The sequence below is a fragment of the Centropristis striata genome, chromosome 14 (assembly GCF_030273125.1).
Source record: "Centropristis striata isolate RG_2023a ecotype Rhode Island chromosome 14, C.striata_1.0, whole genome shotgun sequence".
NCBI classification, from domain to species: Eukaryota; Metazoa; Chordata; class Actinopteri; order Perciformes; family Serranidae; genus Centropristis; species Centropristis striata.
This window is the reverse complement of record NC_081530.1, coordinates 26618599-26640196: the sequence shown is the minus strand read 5'-3', so window position 1 is coordinate 26640196 and position 21598 is coordinate 26618599. Positions and strand designations below refer to the sequence as shown.

The 21598-nt window shown below is 38.1% G+C and overlaps 1 protein-coding gene across 1 annotated transcript in view; it reads right to left on the bottom strand.

The window, feature by feature from the left end:
• ripor2 (RHO family interacting cell polarization regulator 2) overlaps positions 1–21598 on the bottom strand; it is a 69119-nt gene that overhangs the window by 20900 nt on the left and 26621 nt on the right. Inside the window, exons 2-6 of the mRNA XM_059349528.1 lie at positions 6654–6774; positions 2201–2356; positions 1734–1812; positions 539–562; positions 61–114 (exon numbers count right to left, since the gene is read on the bottom strand). Of these exons, the coding sequence (XP_059205511.1) occupies positions 61–114; positions 539–562; positions 1734–1812; positions 2201–2356; positions 6654–6774 (434 nt within the window). The remainder of the gene's footprint in view (positions 1–60; positions 115–538; positions 563–1733; positions 1813–2200; positions 2357–6653; positions 6775–21598) is intronic.

The window sequence follows — 21598 nt, the reverse complement described above, 5'->3', positions numbered from 1 at the left end:
GACAAAAAATCTGACTCAAAACAGAAACTCAAACAAGTGATGGCTGATATCAGTTCTTACCTTGCTCATGTGGAACTCCAGACGCCTCATGTACCTCTCGATGGTTTTAATTTGCTGCAGAAAGACAAACACAGTGCAATAATTTACTACAAATAAGATCCCGACTATATCTTTTTGAAATATGTGCATACCACAGGATATAATGAGGAACAGTTTGCAAGCCTTTCAAAAATGTTGCATTTGTGATCATTAAATGTATGTCACAAAAACCAAATGGTATCTGTTGTTTCTGTATGCAAATATCTCACAGCTAATCCCTCTCAGACCGTCTCTCTCCTGTCCCATCACACACTTTCTCTCCCTTTCATCCTTTCTCCAGTATTATTCCTCAATCCCTTCACTTCTCCACTCTGTCCGTCCTCCCTCTTTTATTCTGCCTTTAGCTGTTTTTCTTTCATTTTTTACATCAAAGATTCCCTCCAACACACACCAAACTTGGAGCGGTTGTTACAGCAGATCCTCCCCTCCATCAACTCACCTTGTCAAGATCATACAGCACTCCCTGGAGAGAGAAAAAAAACACACACGCACACACAATCACAGAGTTAGTACAGGAGGACGGCACAGCTGAGGCTGCTTAAGAAATGCAAAGCAGACTGTAGTTGTCTGGCGTCAAAAAAGATCCTGTTCAACACCCTTTAGAGCAGCAGCCTGGACTCTGTGTGTGCATCATATGTGTTTATTATTGTATGTGATTGCCTGGTTCAGACCTTTGACTCTGCCAGCTGCCCCAAGTTGAATGATCTGACATAAAACAGTGGTATCTGGTTTTAAAAAGTTTTCAATCCAATCAGAAAATGGGCGGGATTAACTGTTTTCAAGCTGTGCATTTGCACACACGCCATGTCATTTCAGCAGCTTCTGACATTGTACTTCGTTTTAACTTCGCTCCAGTGGTGTTCTGGCCATCTGGCACTCCAAGATGAATCCTGTCCAACTCTTTTCCTGTCTGTCTCTGTGTGTGCCTGTCATACGTGTGCATGAAAGCGTGCCATGGACATGGACTGGGCTCACTGGCCAATCACAACCAAGTTAGATAAACTTCACTCAAGCCTACTCCAATGCTACTGTTGATAAATTGTTTGGAGCGACACAATCGACATGAAATGACTCGTTTCACAATCATAATTTGATCAGTTTGGTCAGATAATTGGTAATTATCTTATTGGTAATTAACATAATTGGTTTGGTAAATCGAGAAGAACCGCATAATGTAATTGTTTTATCATCATTCACATAGCCGTCTCAGCCAGTGGAAGACTCAAATGATTGGTTTGGGCAAATCAACCCCCTCCCAACACAAATTGGTTAGAGTGAAAGAAATGTCAGACTAAAGATGGAAACGAGTTGTCAATTCTGTCTGGCAATGTACATGATGCATCATCATTGAAGTGGAAAACTTAACTGAAATATGTTATCCCAGCTGACACAAATATGTGTATGAAAGTTGCATGAACAAAAGTTTTGAGACACAAGCATCCGTATGTATCCAAACATGATGGAACCAACAATGATTTTAGCCTTTAAAAGGTAGCTATTGATCTTCTCACACAACTCTTAAGAAGAAAGAAAATAAGCAGATTTCCTGAAACATCAAACTATTCCTGTAAGATGTGACAAAGATGGCATCAAACTGTTTACTGCATGTAATTTTATTTCCAGTGATGTCTCACCAGGCGAGAGTTCCTCTTCATGTCCTTCATCAGAGACATGAGTTTGTCCAGCTCTGTTTGATGGACTTCAAGGTACTCACTAAGAGACGGGAAGAAAAAAACAGTCAGGTTTTACAGAAATTCATTGAGATTAAACTTCATCAATCTCTGAAATGAAAACAATTTTGCAATGCAAGCACACCATAACAATAATGAAAATAATATGTACATAATGGGAGCAGTATAAACACATTGGTATATAAAAGACTGTGTGGTTATGTAAATATATACAGCGGAAAATCAACAGGCCCAAACAGGCTGTAAATGTACATATTAAAGAGGGGAATTATGAACATTTATGGACTGAAATCATAAAAGAAATGATTACATTGGAACATTTTGCTTAGTTAGTTAGACATTTTTTATTGGTTGTCTGACTGAAGAGTGTGTAGGCAGTGTAAATGACCATCAGTGTGTGCTTCACTCACTCCAGGCCTTGTTTGAGTGCATTGTAAACCTCCTCCAGTCTTTTAGGCTGTGGCTCTCTGGAGCTGCTGCCTCCCTTGTGTCCTGACAGGTGAGGCTTCTTTGGCTTGGACTGAGGCTTCTTCTGCACCGCCGAGTTCCCCATGAAAGAGTTACACCTGCACATAAACAGACAAACACACACACACACACATTAGTGAGTCCAATAGAGGTTCCCCTGTGTGCAGGAATGTTCTTAATCTTCTGTGCAAAGTTTGAAAAACACAAAGCAAGTCACAATGATTTCAAAAGGTTTTATAGCAAAAGCAGGATAAAGGAAGACTATCTGTTCAACTTCACATCACATCATTAAGACATAAGATGCCATTTGCATCAAATTTGTGCTACACAAATATGATACCTGTTTTTAGATTGAGTGTGACTTACACTGGATAGGGTTTTGTTATCTAGGGCTTTGATTATATATCTTCCTAGAAATCCTTAAAAAAAAAAGATTTTTAGAACATAAAGTTCTTCCGAGGCATCATGTTTTTAAGGTTTTCTTCAGTGTCAAAATAATCCAATAATAGTTGCACATCCATGAGTACCTTGCAAACTGGAACTGCTAATAACCGATTCAGCCTAATTTTAATAGTGCCAATTTGCCCAAATGTAAACAAATACAGGCAGAAAGACCTCTAACTGACTGCATGGTAACATTTACTTCCAGTTTAAATCCCCCAAAGCCTTTAAAATTGAATAAACAAAATAAAAACAAAACTTTGGTTCCACTACTTAAGTATGACGAAGAATACTCTAACAACAGAACAATCGCAGTGGATATTGGTGTTGTGTTTGTTTAAAGGGGGGCCCACAGTGTCAGACACAACACAACATCTCATATTACATATTTAACATGGGATTTCCAAAGTATTTCAGATAACCAGGCCTGGAGCTGCCAATAATAATGCAGCACGAGATGAGATTTCTGCATTACTTTACAGCATCCTGAACATGCCTTTGGGCCGGTCTCAGCATGATTAATCTCATCCGTCTGATGGAGAGGGTTCGTCCAGTCTGTGCACACCAAGATAACTCAGTCACACAGGACTGACACATTTAGCCTACATATCACTCAGAAAAAAAATCTGTCAAACATGCAGAAGTCCCAGCATCACCTCAGAGGTGAACGTCTTCATCAGTCACAGGGGCGTGCTAAACCACAACGGTGCACAAATATCTAACATGTGCTCCCCAGCCCCCACTTTCTGTGTTTGACCTGTGTATGGCTGCCATTTATCTTCTGCTGGAGTGAACCTACAAACACACACCAAGGCACAATCACACTCCCGGCAATCAATGACATTCAAGTGTTTTTCACTCTCTTCCCCACAGACCGACAGCAGCGTGACCGACTCAAGGGGGGAAGCCAACAAATGTGAATAGAGTCATGCAGAGTTCATTAAAGAGATATATATGTGTAGGAATCATATGAGTAGAATCATATGCCTGTGAGCTGATCAATTCCTTTGATAGATGCTGGTATGGTGTTCTGATGGTTGCATATTCAAAACAATGACGTCAAAGTCGTGTGTGTCTTCGTTCTTTGCAACAAGAAGGAGTCATGGCAGTGAGGCAGTTTTTTTTTTTGATTCATGAATTCAACAATTGATTAATTGTTTGACTAAAAAACTTTGTCCGACCAACAGGCTAAAAGCCAAATGTATTAAATTTACTATAAACACAAAGGCAATAAATGTTCACATTTCAGAATCTAAAATCATCAAATGTATAGAATATTTTTGATTGAAAAAGTACCATAACAATAAATCCATCATCACAATCGATTATATTCATATAGATTAATTTTCTTTCAATTAACTGACTAGTTATTGCTACTCTTTACACACACATTGACACAGGGCTGTAACTAACAAGTATTTTCATCATTGATTCATTAGATTAAGCAATTAGTATTAATGTAAAAAAATAAAGTGAAAGAAATTTTTAATAGCTTGTTTTGTCTGAAGAACAGTGTAAAGCATCCCGGAACTATTCAATTATCATATAAAACAAGAGAGAAAAGCCAATCTTTGCATTTAAGAAGCTAAGTCTAGTTTCTATGTTCAAGTAAAGAAGAAAAGCCCATTTTCCTCCACAGTGTAGCCCCCTCACATCAACCCACCCTCCTTACATCAACCCATTTTGGGTCACACTCATCTCACCCGCTCATGCACATCTCAGCTTTTAAAACTATTACAGATTTAGCTGACAAATGACATTTCCCTAGACTTAATGAAACGATCCCAGAGCCATCTCAGGGACACGCGGGAGAACCAATTTCAGCGCTCGACAAGTTGGAACGTGCCATGTCTTTCCGCGTGCCAGCCAGGGAACGCAGCACAAGTTAAGCTGAGCGGCCACAAATGTAGGGCACGGCTGAATGAGAGCGCTCAGTAGCCTTGGGGTCACGCAAGCTGTAGTGTGGAAGGGACACACACACACACCCACACAGAAACACATATACATAAATGTAAACACAGCTTCATACAGAGTTACAACTGTGACACAAAGTCTGCATGCATGCACAGAACACATGCACATGGCTGCACACATGGAAAGTCCCTGCTCAGTTACACTAACACACTCCAGTGGCCTCAGACTCTGCAGCTTTCCACCTCGCTCATTATCAGAATGGTAGCTCGTCAGTCGCTGTCAGTCGCCCACATGCCCGAGTCATTCCAACCAATTACGCCATCCGCTGTTTGAGCCCAGAGACAAGAGAGGGAGCAGCGTCTTCAAATAGTTTCTCTCAGCAGGACCAGGGGCTGCAGAGGAGCACCATGGCAGATCGTAGCAGATATTTCTGAGTGTGTGTGAGAGGGCTTTGTCCTGTGATGATTGACTGAGAGCTGTCACTGATGAGTCACAGAGGAAAGCACGCAGATAAAAATCTCTCTCTTTAACACCAATTTCTGGCTATGAATTGAGCAATCATCAGTAGTTAGCGGTGTGGTTCTTATGCAACAGAGTGCTGATCATCACTTTAGAATCCAGTTCTTTTACTGGATTTTAAGACTTGCTGCGGCTCGCTGAACGTCACAGATGTCACAAATGGAATGTTTGTAGCATCTGTCCTTCCATTTACAACCAAATAACAAATTGGCAAGCAAATAGAGGTTTTGCAAGATTCTTTACAAGTTGTGCTGATGCCAACATTATCTGATCTGCAGGTATATGAAGGGCACACACACAACTCAAAATATTGAAAGTAGTGAGTTGCTGCCATTTTCTTAAAACCCAGTTTCAAAACTTCAACATCCATCTCCACATGTTTCAGTCAACATCTGTCCTACAAAATCAGAATCACCAGGTGTTACATTATGTAAGTGAATTTACGATGGTTGCTGCTTTTAATCAGAAGATTTCACGTCATGTCAACTGGTGTAAATATTATGTAACATTTACTTAAAGAAAGAGGACTCTGTGTCACTGTCCTGGACCCTACAGATCAGTTGATCAGACAACATGAAAAACACATTAGATGCTGATGTTGATGTTTAACACAGTTAGGCTGTAACGGTTTTTGTATTTGTGCCAAACCTTCACAGTACTGTGGTCACGGTGGAGAGCATGCGACCACATAGAGAAATTCATAAACACGTATCCGCCCAGAAACTTTAAGCCATAAGCAACATATGCTGAGGTTAGCACAACAAGTGTATTAGCAGGCAAGTCACATTATGATGGACTCTGGAGCTGGAAGATCCTGGTGACTCAGAACTGGGGTATGAATTATGACTTCTGTGAACCATCACACTCTTTATGTATACAAAACAGCAAATAATCTTAAATTAATTAAGATTAACTAAAAGAGGTTTTTTGCATTTTAAATAGCTTTTACACATGAAGGTCAGTGCACTTGTCAAGAAAAGTGAAACCATGTCTGTTAAAACAGTTAAATAAAGTCTTCTGTGGCTCTGGAGGAGTTTTAGAAAGTCTGAGAAAATAACCATAATGATGTCATCAGGGTTAACTTGAGCTTCAGTTCACACTTTGAGAGAAAACCTGCTTATAAATTGGGGGTGTGGAATCTGAAAGACAGGGGCATTATGGGAATTGTAGGTTCCAGCATACTTTCAGTGATGTATCTGCTAATATTTAAATCTGTCTCTTGCAACTCAACCCAATTTTATATTTAATCAGTGTGTTACCCCTTTGAAAACACTATTATGATAAAACTATTTAATGTCTGACATACTGTTAACTATTCATTGGCTGACCCTCCTGAATCATTGTTCTAATAGTGATAATTAACGTGTTTTATTCAGAGCTTCACCTCCAAAATCAATACTGATTCTGAGGATATGACACTTTAACCTTTCTTGTAGAAAAACAATTTCCCTCCTCGACCTCAATTGTCATTTCAGAAATGAGTAACATCAGCAGAACAGATTAACAGCTCTAAAGACTCACCGCGAGCGTCGTTCCTGTAGCGTGCTGAAGCCGGCGAAGGACTGACTACGGATTATACCGTTGGGCCCTCCGGGGGAGTGGGTGCCGGCCGCCATGATCTCCGGGACGCGGGACGACACTCCTGGAGAGAAGACAGACACATAAATCCATCATGTACAAATCCGTTAACAATATATGGAAGCTAAGTGACGGATTCAGGATCAGGGTCAGTTACACATCATGACTACAATAAAAGCATCCTTCTGAACTCAATTTACACCCAAACCATGTCAACAGAAGGTTAATTAGAGTGCAGGGAGCATTGTGCAATGCAGAACAGAGTAGGCAGTGTTGGTGAAGTTTCCCGTGTGCGATGTGGATGAGCAGCATTCAGAGCCTGCACTAACATGTCTCAACTACTGGGGCCTAACACTCAACTACAAACATACCTCGACTGTTACTGGTCGTGTTTTCCATCCTCAGGCAGGTGTGACAAAACACGACTGTTGTCACTTTCAGTTAAGTGTCTGTGCATAGTTTCTACCCGACATAAGACCTCGATCACAAGCTGTTAAAAAGCCACAAGCACAAGTCAGTACATACTTAAGGATTGCACCATAGCCATGTTTGCCTTGAAGAAATCCAATATATGTGTTTCCAGGAAAAAACAACCCACAGCATCCTGTGGCTGAGTTATCTAATCAGCCTCTCCTATTAGTTAAGACATCTTTTAATCGCTGTGTCTATATTTGGCAGCAGCCTGTCAGATTTTAACCTTTTTTTTTTAAGATGATGTGGAATGCAACATGGCTCACGTGTGCACTTGGGGAACAAGCTGAAAATAGTCAGATAATGATGTAGGAGAGAAGAAGTGCTGTGAGGGAGGAATCCACTGAGATAACTGAATCACAGTTTTGTTAAGAACGTGGTGCAAGTACCAGCAGGTTTACATTTAAATTTAAAAAGGCAGTTCAGTGAATATTATAAAATGACAAACAAAGCATGGATGAACCAATCTGCTGCGGTTTTGGGACCACCACTGACCTGATTGAGCAGATATTGGCCTATCAACATTAAATACAGTTTTTTCATCAATGTTATCAATTTTAAAATTCAGTAATTCCACTGTGATTACATTATAGTAGTCATGGCAGGCTGTCAACATTGTCGCAGCAATCTCTGGCCTCACACTCATTGCGGTTTCATTTTTCTCTGCACTATATAAGTCCTGCACCTCTATAGAATCAACATAGGGAAAAGTAGGGAGAACTCAGAAATGTATTTTGTGCAGATTGACACAGTTATAATGGCAAAAATCATAAAGAAAAAAAACTTAACTTGATTTTTTAAAATTTGATTTACAAAAATCCCTTAAAGACTTCTATAGATTAACATATTACAGATAATCTATATAAAAACATTTTTGCCCACAAGTGTTAACATTATTGGGGGGAAATGGGCTATATATTAAACCATTAACCTTTGTTCAACCTCTCTTGCCCTCTCCCCTCTGCTCTGTGAAAACAGCCTGCAGGTCAGTCTAAGTTTCGCTGAATTTTTGTCACATGACTGTTGGTTTCAGCTGAGTCATTTATGGTCTCTCAGTTGTGCAGAGGAGCGTGGGATATATTGTTTTACAGGATCTCGTTAGTATAAACAGTTTACTTTACTTGTTTGAATATGTTTCAAAAATTAATTTTGATTTAGATGAAGTATTACCATTTATTTTTTATTTTTTACATTTATTTCTGTTTTTACAGTTTCCATCTATGATAATTTTTACCTTTTTGGCAATGTGTTTCCTGCAGTGAGATAGACACCAAATCCAAAAATGCATCAGTCAAATTCAGAGATATAAAATCCTAAACGAAGAGAAACTTTCAACTGACCGACATGCTGATCTCAATGTAAATGGTGTGCTGACTGTAAACCCTGAAGTGAGAAAGTGTCATTTCTGTTAATCCGTTTCACTTGACAACTGAGCTAAAGGAAAAGTATGGTTTACACACAAACGCCTGGAGGAGAGACTCAGACACACACATTTGTCAAATCATGTTAAACTCCACTAACAAGCAGAGTAATCAGCCTGTGAAGCCTCCGTCTCCAGCCTGCTTCTCTTCCTCACACAAACAAGATAAATAATCCCGCAGCGTACCAGTTAAACAACTTTGAACAACGAAGCAGCGTCGGTTTGTGTGCCACTCTGTTGGTAGGGCCTTGTGTTTAGACGTCCTCCTTTTTCTTTTTTTTTTCCAGTGTTGCATCCGCTTTCCTGTCTCCAGAGGACAGCCCACCTCGTGGGGCTCATTTCGTCATTCACTGTAATAAATGATTCTGTAATCATTTCATTTTACTTAATATATTTGATAAAATGTATAAAATATAGATGTGTCCTTGATTTTGAGGCAGTTGTTTAAGTAACTTTAATATAAAAATGTTTGAGATGGAATCTACTTATTTTGATCAGATTAAATATAATCTTTATGTGTATGTAATTCTAAATCAAGAGAATTTTGAATGAATCCAACAAAATAGAATTAGTCCGTTTTTAATTGACACTTAACACTTCCTGTTAAGTTGTTATTAACTCAACTTGTAACCTAGTTAGATTTAATTAATAATATTGCGTGCAATCTGTTGCCTCAATTTTATTGAGTAGCTATTGTTTATCTTTTTTTACAATGTACTAATGCAACCATGTACTGTACACACACACACACACACCACCTTGGTCCACAGACACCTCAGTGCTACAAGCGATTGAGCAACCTGATACCCGTCCTGTGGTCTGTGTGACAGACAAAGACCCGGCACCAAGCCCAGGGAAAGAGTAGAGCCTTGTTTTGCGACGTGGGGACAACAGGCCGGTGAGACTGATGACTGATACTGTTCAGGCTAATAATAGCAGCAAGCACATTTAAACACTGTGGTCCCTGACGGCTGTGACTCAGTAAACGAATCATCGGGACCAATGGCTGCACGAGTATCGGCTTGAAACAGAACAGCCTGGTTTGACTGTCAGGATTGGGCCAAATGATATATCTTGTTATCTATATCTTCTTCTTTGGACTGGTTAATGTGTGTGCTGTATTGTATATCTCACATCATATATTACTTGATGTAACTGTCTTTGTTAATTTTATCTTTGATTTTATTGTTATTCATTTATGTATATTTTGTATTTTTTGTTGTTATTCATTTATGTAAAGCACTTTGGTCAACCTTGGTTGTGTATAAGGTACTCTACAATAAAACGTGACCTTGACCTTGAAAAATATGCAATATTCTTTCGATTTACTAGGTATTGAATGACGAGGCATATTTATGATACTCACTAGAGGAAATTTGATCGGTGCCATAAAAGTAATCAGTAAGTCCAGTTCCCCACCACTAGTGCTGTGGCTATTATGTATCTAGTAATCTATAACTAAAAATGATTATTAAATAGATTACTAGATACATAATAGCCACAGCACTAGTGGTGGGGAACTGGACTTACTGATACTTTTATGGCACCGATCAAATTTCCTCTAGCGAGTAGCTAAAAATGTGGCTTAAAACTAGATAAAAGGTCAATTTATGACAGCTCGATGCATGCGCGAAGAGGATACGACACCACTGACAAACGTCAAAAATAAAACTGTTAACATGATTCAAAATATGGATTTTTGAAAACATTTGGGACACCGAACACAACTGAACAAAATATATAACTCAGGTTTAGTCTTTTTTAGAAACTTGAATGCAGAAATTTTACATATTATACCTTTAGAGTTGGGCAAATTAATATTCCTTACAGTCATTTTTTTATTCTTTAGTCCCAACTTGCTCAGAGTCATTCATTTAGACGACAGAAACCTGCAGGATAAAATCTACATGATCATGTCATGAAACTGAAATACAATAATCAGTTATGTTGCATTATCTTCTGCTCTAACCACAGTCGGTAGCAGGTGAAAGACCTGACAGCAGAGCAGCAATTTACCTGAATGCACTGAAGCATTTTGGTCGATTTTGGACTCTGAATGCTCAGCAGCAGTTTTGTGCCTCGCCGCGTTTATCTCTGACTTTCTGACTCACTCCTCTAAAAGAAGAGCAGTGGGTGTGAAATGATACATTTTGTTACCTAATGCTTCCCGGGTAATCACAGCACTGGCTGGACGCTGCTCTCTGCACCAGAAGCTTCCCCATACATTTAGATGAAGGAGGGGAGAATGTGGACACTTGAAGACTAAAAGCTGAACATAATGATACCAGATGGTATAAGTCTCTTCAATACCCTGATGTTCCCGAATGATACAAGCAGCTAGTTCTGTCCATGATGAGGACCTGAGGGAATAAGAGTACGTCTCACTTTCAGTAGAGAAAAGATAATAACAGAGTGAATAACAGCACTCACACAGTTCAAACAGGGCTTCATGTTCAGTAAAATCTAATACTGACTGTGAAGCAGAGACTGTGTGAAAAGAACTCAGTGTTTGTCCTACATTCATTTATCAGGGACTCACTCACCCACTGCTGGATAAAAGTGACACACACCAGATAATCATCTTCTCTCCCTCAGTAACAAAGCCAATACCTGCGTACTAACAAGTCATTTTTTAAAGCTAAAATAAACTGTTTCCAGCCTAGCAAATGTGAAGATGTGCTGCTTTTCTTTCTTATATATCATAGTAAACCAAATATATCTGGGTCTCAGGCAGTGTTGGGCAGAAATCCATTATTAGTAAAAGATTACTTGTTACAACTTTCCTTTTGTAAAGTCCCTACTGGTTTGAAATCTAACAATTCAATCACATCTGTGGACTTATTTCCATAATCAAGCGAGCTGAAAATAACATGGATGTCAAACGGTGAAGGTACTAAGACTCGTTTTACTGTGACAAACCAAACCTCGACCTCCTGAAACACTAAATATAGTCACAAGAACTAACAACTTTCTATGCACCTTTTGAAGATTCACATGAGAAAAGCTTGATGGAAACACCAACATTTGATAAAACTTTTGAAAATTTGGATAAAAGTTTTTACACTCGCTTAAGGTTTTTTTTGTCTTTTTTGAAAAATTGTTAATGGGAGATGGAAACACTTTATCCAAATAAGTTCTGAAGTAGCAAACATTAACTCATATGACTGATCAGCTGTTTCTGCTCTGACATGAAAGAACAATTATAAGTTGCCCAATTGAATCCAATTCCTGGAGACTTCTCTCCATTTTCTCTTGTGGGTGGCCAAAGTTGTCTGATTAGCAAACTCTTTTTTTGTTGTCGTTTTTTCTCTCTTCTTCTTCTGACGGATTAGCCTACAGCAAAACACAACACTGCCATCTTCTGACCAAACTATGTCAAAGCAGCTTTGTTTATTCGCTCTAAACCAGTTGATGGAAATGGAAAAATTCAGATTTTCTTTAATGCTACATTTCAACTTTTCGCTTGAAAATTGGATTTGACTTTAATGGAAACACACCTATTGACAGCACAGGAATATGTAGCCTGTGGAAAGACGTTACAACCAAAGAGCTCTCTGTGGCTAAAAAAGGCTGGAAACAAACCGAAAGTGGATTGAAACAACAAATGACCACTGAAGCATTAAGTGGCATCCAATCGACTTTAAATTTGGTCAGTGCAATCTAAACATCTTTCGCATGTAAAGTTGTCTAAAGTTTGAGCTTTCATGGAACGATGTTTCATCAGAAGTTTTTCATTGTCCAACCTTCCCTCAAATTTCTCCTGCTTGGTAAGCTTAAAAATAGAGCTTTATCGTTTTTTGCAGCAGACATTTGGCCATGAGTGGAATGCTAAATGTTCACACTCACGTCCATGCTTCTGGATATCCCCAAACTTTTCCCAGCCCCTTCAAAACAGGCCCTTCATTGAAACCAACAGTCCCCACATATATAGACACACAAACACACACACTCCCTCACAAAGAGTTTAGTACAGTCACTGAATCATAAAAACCTTTCCTCTGCACCTCTTAGTGTCACCGCTCATCTCGTCTAAAGAGCCTTTCACAACGGGAACAACAATGCCAACTCGCAGTGTGTTCTGGTGTGGTGCCAGCCGTTACCCCTGTGCTGAATACAGCCGGCATTCACTCCATTCACTGCTCTTTCTTCTCTGGCGCTCACACGCTAACAGCCTTAAATGCCCTCAACGAGCTGTGAGAGTGTGTTTCTTTGTGGGATATGTGAACATTCGATAGATCAGTATGCTGAGCTGCGGCTGGGTGAGACAGACAAATGATACTCACACACACAATACATAATGCATTCCCTGGCCCCTTGTGTTAACCATGACACCCAACCCTTACACTTCAGCTAACCTATACCCAATTATAACCTGAACCTAAAAGTCTGGACCCTGGTTCTCACAAAGATAGTCACACACACAGACACAACACACACACACAACACACACACACAAACACACACACACAGACACACACACACACACCTGATGTGATCTCAATTTGCTGATAGCTCTCAAAGGTCCATGTGCATTAATGCATTAGTCCCACCCCTGACTTTGTTTGTGTCTGTGTGTGTGTGTGTGTGTGTGTGTGTGTGTGTGTGTGTGTGTGTGTGTGTGTTCTGAGTGCAGTGGGGGCGAGGGACAGACTGAATAAATGGGGGATGAGAGAGCGTCTAGGAAGACACAGGAACCCCTCAATGGTCAAATTGGACCTGCATGGCGAGGGCTTATCTACCAGCAGGTCCCATTTGCTTTTGATGTGATGATTTATTTATTGTTTTTAAAGGCATACTTTGCAGGAATTGTTGCTTACCGCTTGTAAAAAAACAACATTCAAACTCAGCCCTCCTCCCCGGCTCAACAAAAGTGAAAGCAAATCCCAGATTTGAGTTTTGGAATGAGCTTTGTCCGTGTTGCAGTTTTTTGCTATTTTTCTTTCTGCTTTGTGCACAAATGCTGACACCCCAAACACAGCAAAATGAATATAAAACTGAAAATACAAGCACAATAGAAGTCATAAGTGATAATCGAGAGATTATTATTTTTGTACGAGTCTATACATTAAGAAAATCCTTCATAGTATATCTTTAACGGATACAGTTCAGAAGGAATCTATCAGTAAAAATGTTGTCTGATGTCATTTAACTACTCCAGCATTGTTCAGTCTCCTCTTATTATCTATCATTTCTCCTGCAGACATTGTGAACAGAGCTGCAGGAACCCAGAATAGAACTGTGATACAAAAATTGGAAAATAACATTGAAGAGATCCTCAAATGTAGTTTTTCTCAATCTGATTAGTTAAGACTTTTGTTTGCATGAATATTCATTAATGTAATGTCATATTTAGGAGGGGACATGGCTCGCTTCATGGATTTAGTGATAATGTTAATTTAGCAATTAATCAAATGTGTTTTGTGCTTCAAGTAGACAAACTAGCAAGGCTCCAGAAAATTATGCTCTTTGTGGTTTTGGCTCTTTGTTATCTCAGCCAAAGATTCAAACATGTGCCAAACACACACAGCAGATGACAGATTTTTCATCTTCTGAATCCTCCATTCATATTTCCGGGATTGTATTCAGGTGACTCAGACAATTGAATTGATTTTTCCAAACAATTCTCCCACTGAGGTCACCTCCTGTTGTCTCCTCAATGACAATATCATGAGTCACTTTCTGCTTCCTTTGTTACTGTTGCTGCTTCTGTTCTGCCCACTCTCGTTGTCGCTCTTTCATACAAATATTGATTGTAAAACCTCTTTTCATCAAGCATACTGATGGGGTAAAGCTCAAGAGGTTGACCTGTTTAATGGTTCTGCTGCAGCAAAGATGTTTTACAAACTATTGTTATGAGTGGAAGTGAAGATCTCTGATAGCTGTGAGCCTCCACCGCTCACCTGCTGACGTACATTAATGTGAAATCTGGAGGTTTCATTCCAACAGTGGTCTTCAGAAATACAACTGCAGCAGCATTTAAAAAAAAATAAATAAATAAAATAAAATAAAATAAAATTTTAAAGTGCAACTTTTGTGGATGAGTGATTTAATGTCTTTTCTGTCTTTAGAAAAAATGAAATATTCCTTGAGAGGCTCAGCAGCCAATTTTTATAAAAGATGGCAGCCTGTCATCACATATGTGAGTCCCCTCACCTCTCTGGACCCCAAATGAGTCGATTTGATGCATCCAATTTTGATTTATTTTATTAAGGTATTTTTAAAAATATTTTTATTATTTTTTAAATGAGCATACTTGGCATCCTGTGTTTATTTATGTATTGTTATTATTAGTATAATTGTTAATGTTTCTGTTTCTTTGCTTTTTTGCCTCCCTATATATTATTATAATGCTATGTTTTTTGTTTTGTTTTGTTTTGTATTTATTTTTATTTTTGTTTTGTGGGGTTTTTTTGTGGTTCTTTGTTCTAATGTACCCTTTAAAAAACAAAAATGTGGAAAACAGCTGTGGAATAAGTTATGTCTTGTACTGATGCTTATGAATGCTAATTTCCAATAAAAAATATATAAAGAAAAAAGAAAAAAAAAGTGCAACTTAAATCGATCATGTAGATTAATACACGGTCACTCATAAAGTTGGAATACATTTTTTCTTTTACCTCTTTCCATGAAATGATTGTGACAATGTGATTTATTCTTGACAGAAAAAGTTTATTTCTTCTCAAATATTTATTAAACATTCTCTTCCAAACATATCACAATGAAAATGAAAACACAATTAACAGGAGGATTGTGTCTGAAAACAAACTTATTCCAAGTTCATGGGCGACCGTGTATATATTGAATACATAAAGGTTACAATTTAAATTACAGCTAATGGATTATTTCTTAATATTTTTTTTCTTTTTAATATATTTTTAGCTAATATTTATATGGAATGAATGGATTTTTTTTTTACAAGAAAATGTTGTAAAAGATGTGTTTTCCATGTTTTTATTACCTTGTTGACTTTTTAATGTAATTTAAACATAATGTATTTTAAAGTCTACCTTATTTTATTTTTATATGTATTTATTTGATTCTATATATAATAACGTTTGTAAAGCATGTGAATATTTAGAAAAGTTCTATATCTGATGTAATATTATTATTATTGTTAAGAAAAACTGTCAATGAAATGAGTAATCAGCTCTTTCTTGCTCTAAATTATCATAATTATATTATATTGACCTTTAAAATATACCAAAGTTCGTACTAATTTCTTTATCTGTAATAACTTCTTTTGTGGGATTTAATAAAACATGGAGATGGAAATGAGGAGAAGAAGTTGAGTTTGAGAAGATTTTTTGGTTTTAAGACAATAAAAAATGTGCAAAACAGGCTGCAAGTAACTACCAGGAATATATGTCTAATAATTTGTTTATTCAGTTTTCGTAATCAAACTCTGCTGCATCTCTAGATTTTTCACGCTAACAATGACATCAATCATTCTGAGCTTCTCATCTGCACAAAACACACACACGCACACACTCACACACACACTTACACACACTGAGCCCCCACCTCACTCTCCTCTTTAATCAGCTGCATGCACATAAACACAGACATTTGATGAGTGTGCATAAGTGTGTATTAATGTGTAAAAAAAAAAAAAAAAAAAAAAACTGCGTCAGCCCTCTGTGCATGTTAAGAACATGAGCCTAATTCTTAATGCCTGTATAAATTAGCCTCACCATGGCAACAGCAGACAAAATGGGATGAAGTGCGTTACGTAAAACAACGGTTGTGAGCCAACTGCCAAGAAGTAGGACACACGCCCTCGTGTTACAGGGCCGAGGCTTTTAAAGCACCAATCCTAATTTGGAAAAAAAACGTTTTTTTCTCTCTCTTTATATTCAGTTCTTTTACAGATGCTGCTTTAAATGTCATCAAAAGAGTCCTTTAACTGCTTTCCATTGTCCCTTCCTTTCTAATTTAGTTTCTTTGTACTTAATGTGGCAGGAAGCGCAGATAAAAATAGGAGGAAATTAAAGAATAAAGCAGCGAGGAGATGAGGAGAGAGTTGACAGCAGAGAAGTTATAAAAAGATGCAGCAGTCTTGTTGCAAGATACAAACAATCAGGTTGAAACAGAGCAAATACAAGAGATTACAGCGATGATTTATGTTTACATATGACGGGAAATGGACCAGCGTGTTCCAACACACCCTGCAGGTTGCAAGCGCGCGCCTGAAAGCTGCTCGTTTATCCCTTGATGAGTCCGTGTCTGTGTGAACTGGTTCAGTGAGGAGGGTAGCTGCTGGTGCGGCTCCAAACTGGGCTAAAACTGGCTGCAGGCTGCCATCCCTGAGCCAAAACATACTACATTGTTGCTTTCTGTCCTTTTCTTTTCCTGTAATCCTGTTCAAAACTGAAAAACAAGAGTGAGGAAACCTGACAGAGCTTGTTATGGACATCTCAAGTGTCTCAAACGCAGGCTGCTCATATGAAAACTACAAGACCAGTGCATGTAAATCAAAAGTTTCCTCATAAAAAAACAAGTTAAGATTAAAGACTTGCAGCAAGACGTGCTGAAATTTAAACTCTAAGATTACAGACCGTCTACATAATTCCATGCTTGCATAAAGTGCACCAGATTAATTTCGAGATGAAAGGCAGCAAGTTTTAATCCCACTTTCATCACGTGTCCCATTAACCTGCTGACCATTTCTGGAAAAAAACATGTTTTAAAACCAAAGTTCCCTGCAGGTGAAGTGTGCGATAGTGACAAATCTGCCTGCAGAGCACACACAGGACATAATCACTGCACGCTTATGTTTATGAAAGGCGACACCAGAGTGGTGCACATGCAAATGTGATTCTAAAGTCCTATACAACAAGAAGAGAGAGCATGATATTGCATCTTTAACTTCCTTTGGTACTTTGGCTGTTTAGAGCCGCATTTACAGGCACAATGACTGCAGGAAAAGAGAGCTGGGGAGAAGCGAGGAAGGAGAGTTTGTTCATCTTTAAAAAAAAGGCTGCTCAACAAAAAGGTGCTAAAAGGACACGAAAAGAGAATAGGAAAGGAGATAACTGTTTTAGGATGATGGTGCTGAAGAAAAACATGCTAAGATCATCTTGTGAGGTGGTGATGAAACACCTTCAATAATGATCAAGATGTTTCACAGAAAGAAGAGTCACTGCCAGCAAAACATTTTGAATGAGAAGAATTCAAACTGGAGAAAGTTTGAAGTGTATAAGAATTACACGAGACACAATGCTGTTATCTATGTATCTATATCTTTATCTATATATATACATACATGTATATATATTAGCTATAGGTGTATCTAATAGTGGTCTGCTTCAACGTTGGATGTGTTGCACATTCAGCAATTAGTTGAACATGTTTGAAATATATACTTCGTTCTAGGAATGGGCGTTTGGCAGAAACCTGCCAACTTGAGCATCTGTAACGTTAACGATCAATTAATCGCCATGTTTTTATACATACTCCGGTATGTATAACAACATTCATACATGAGCAAAATAAAAGATATATATACAGTACTATGCAAAAGCCTGTTTTGATAATGGATGCTTTTATTTTGAAAGGACGAAAAGAGACTTGATTCTGTTGATCGTAAAACTAACTCAAGTGAGGTGATACCATAAAGATAAAGGAGTTCAATGTTATACTCAAATTAATACTCTTGTATTTCTCTGTGTTTTATAATTGTTATTGCAACTTTCAGTTTGCAAACTCTAGCTTTGTCCAACTTAACGCATGCACGGGGAACAATGCTGTAAATAACTTGACCTGTTGACAGTCAGGAATTCACCCAAACCTTTGAACCAGAGAACAGAGACCCTGTTATGGCTTCAGTCACCTGTAAGATGATAAATAACATTTTTACTCTCTGACTAAAGAGTAAAAGTCACCAGTGCTTCCATCACACAGACTAAACACACAAAAGAGACAAAGGGCGGCGCTGAAACTTTAACATGTCCTGAGTGATGCAGGCATGCAGCGATGACGCCTCAGGTACAGAAAGAATCGATCACTTCATCAATAGTCATCTACAGATGGGAACAATGCCTCTTTGTTACGGTCATTATATAACGGCCACAATGGTGGAAAATTCCTGAAGGAATGCAAACATTAGACATAAACAATGAGCTGACACGGGACAATGACAAAGTAACTGACAACACATTTCACAGGTCAGCCTGTACGACTACAAACACATGAAAAATGAGAAAGATTAACTAAAGTTGATTTCTGCTTATCAAGAAACTGGAACCGTTAACAGTTAAGAAAAAAACACACAGCTACATTGACTTATCAAGAAGAACTTTGTTTAGCCATTAAAAGATAAGATAATAATTTGACATATTTGCTTTAGTGTCAAAACTTAGATTGATAAGATCGATACTGCTCTCATGTTTGTTCGGTTACCTTAGCTTAGCATAAAGACTGGAAACAGGGGGAAACAGCTAGCCCGGTAACAAAATCTTCCTGCCAGTGCTGCATAAACTCAATAGTACCAGTTTACCACCTAAGTGAGTGCATTAATGCCGTTTTTAAACACAGGAAAACACAAAATATAGGCAATATTCTCCCATTTCCAGTAGACGATATATGCCTTTCCCGCTTCTTTCCAGACTCCATTGACATATTGCTACATTTAACAAAACTGGGTTCCCTGTTGTACAGATGACACGCTCTGACTTTGCATGACTTCTTAAGAAAGACTTGTCATTTCGGCTGATATTTCACTTTACTTTTACTTTATTAGCTCTTTTGTGAAGGTAAATACAGTAAAGTTAGACGTGTAATATGACTGTTTGACATCCCAAAACACGTCTACCATGCAATTTTAATCCCATTTCATGAAATCAGAGTTCTGCTCTGATAGAAATGTCTTCATATTTACAGAAAAGACACGAGTGGTATCATTCTTCTCATCCAACTTTTAGCCTGAATAAAAACAAGTGTATTTCCACAAAGTACAGTGTGAAAGAATTTGCTTGTGTTCATTTATGCGTCACCATGTGTATCAGGACAGTATCTAGCCGAAACTAATCAAGCCGTCTGAAGTCCTGACCCAAATAATCCAAATCTTCTGATCTCAGACATACTCCCATGGTGAATGGTTTACAAAAAAAAAAGCAAACATAAACAACCAAGGCTTTATCGGGTCAACATTAAAAATGGCCTAGAAATGATAAAAACTAGAATCAGCTGATGTTTGACTCAGTCATCTGATGTTGTTTATCACCAGACAGATTGTGAGCTGGATCTGTGGCAGAGGGGACGTGAGGACTGTGTGAGAGCCAAAGTGTGAGAATCGAACAGATCGTGCAGTGTGTGTGTGTGTGTGTGTGTGTGTGGAGGCCAGTGCCAGCTCCATCACATGAAAGTCGAGACAGGTCAGAAATGCTGCCAACAGGCTGGAGAAATGCTCACACGCAAACATGAAATGTGACATTTAATTTCCAGATATGGGTTTTAGAGGGCAGATAGGTATTATATGTCACTCTAATTACTACACGTAATTAGCGTCCTTTATATCCTTCTTTTAAGCCATCATGTTCAACAAGAGCCAAAGCTCGTTTCTGTCCACCTCTGTGACATTTCCCCAGCGTTCAAACCCACCTCCTGCTCGTTACACCCTGCCGTGTGTTCACATTTCCCCACATATCGTTATGTTGCCATTATAGTCACTCAGTTCTAATTATAGGTCATCAGTGTCCTCGTGGGGCAGTGCATGCAGGAGAAATTAAGGCCAGGATATGAAGTGGCATTTAAATGTACAGATGACCAGATTAAGTGAGGCGTGTCGGGGCTGAAGTTACATGCAGACAGCTGCTGCCGCTGCTGCTGACATTTCAGCAGCGTGTAATCACTTCTGAAAACTGTAAGCCATACCAGTAAATGCACAATCCAGATTAATGGACTCGAAGATTATTTTTATTGCATTTAATACATTATTAGACAGTACAGTAGAAAGCAGCAGCAGCAGAGAGACGGGAGCTTAAGACACAAGCACATGATGCGTCTGGTGCTGACAAACTGACAACAAAGTCATTAAATGCTGCAGCCGAATAAAGTGACAACATCATCACAGGCAAATCAGCAACCGCTTCACCAGGACGACCCACTCAGTATCAATGCTGCTTTGCATTCAGAAGATATTCAACAGCATTAGTCAGCAAGTGACACTGAACATACAATACAGAAGGTTTTTGTTTTTAAGCTTAATCTATTCCAATAGCCTGTAATGGACTGCTGCTGAACAGTACTCATGCTCATAGGAATTTATTAAAATTTATATTTGAAATTTCAGCGACTGACTGATACTAAACATACAGTACTGATGCTTATTTAGCAATTTATTTATTAAATTATTTTTACTTAAAAAGGTGAGGAACTGACTGATAGTAAACATACACTTCTGATGTTTATTAAACAGTTATATATATATATATATATATATATATATAAGCAATTGGCTCAGTACTGTTGTTCAAAGCAATCTATTTTATTTGTTTTTATTTCAAAGGTCAGCAACTGACGGATACTAGCACTGGTGTTTATTTAGCAATTTATTAATTATTTTTTTATTTAAAAGGTCAGGAACTGACTGACAGTGAACATGCAGCATTGAGCAATTTATGTTATTTTTCTTTTCTTTTTTTTTTATTTAAAAAGGTCAGCAATTGACCAATAGTGAACAGTACTTCAGCAATTTACTTTATTTACTTTATTTTTACTTATTTTATATTTAAACATTTCAACATGTGACTGATACTGAACATAAAATACTGACGTTTATTAAGCCATTTATTTTAATATTTTTATTACATTTTTAAAGTCAGCTGTTGACTAATACTGAACAGTACTGATGTTCATGGAAATGTATTTTTGTTTTCCAACACCATCTTTATTTATATTCAGACATAAAAACACATACATATAACTACTGGGACTCCAAACATATGCCCCAAACCATGTAAAACAACACAAATAATAAATATAAATCACTAACGAAAGA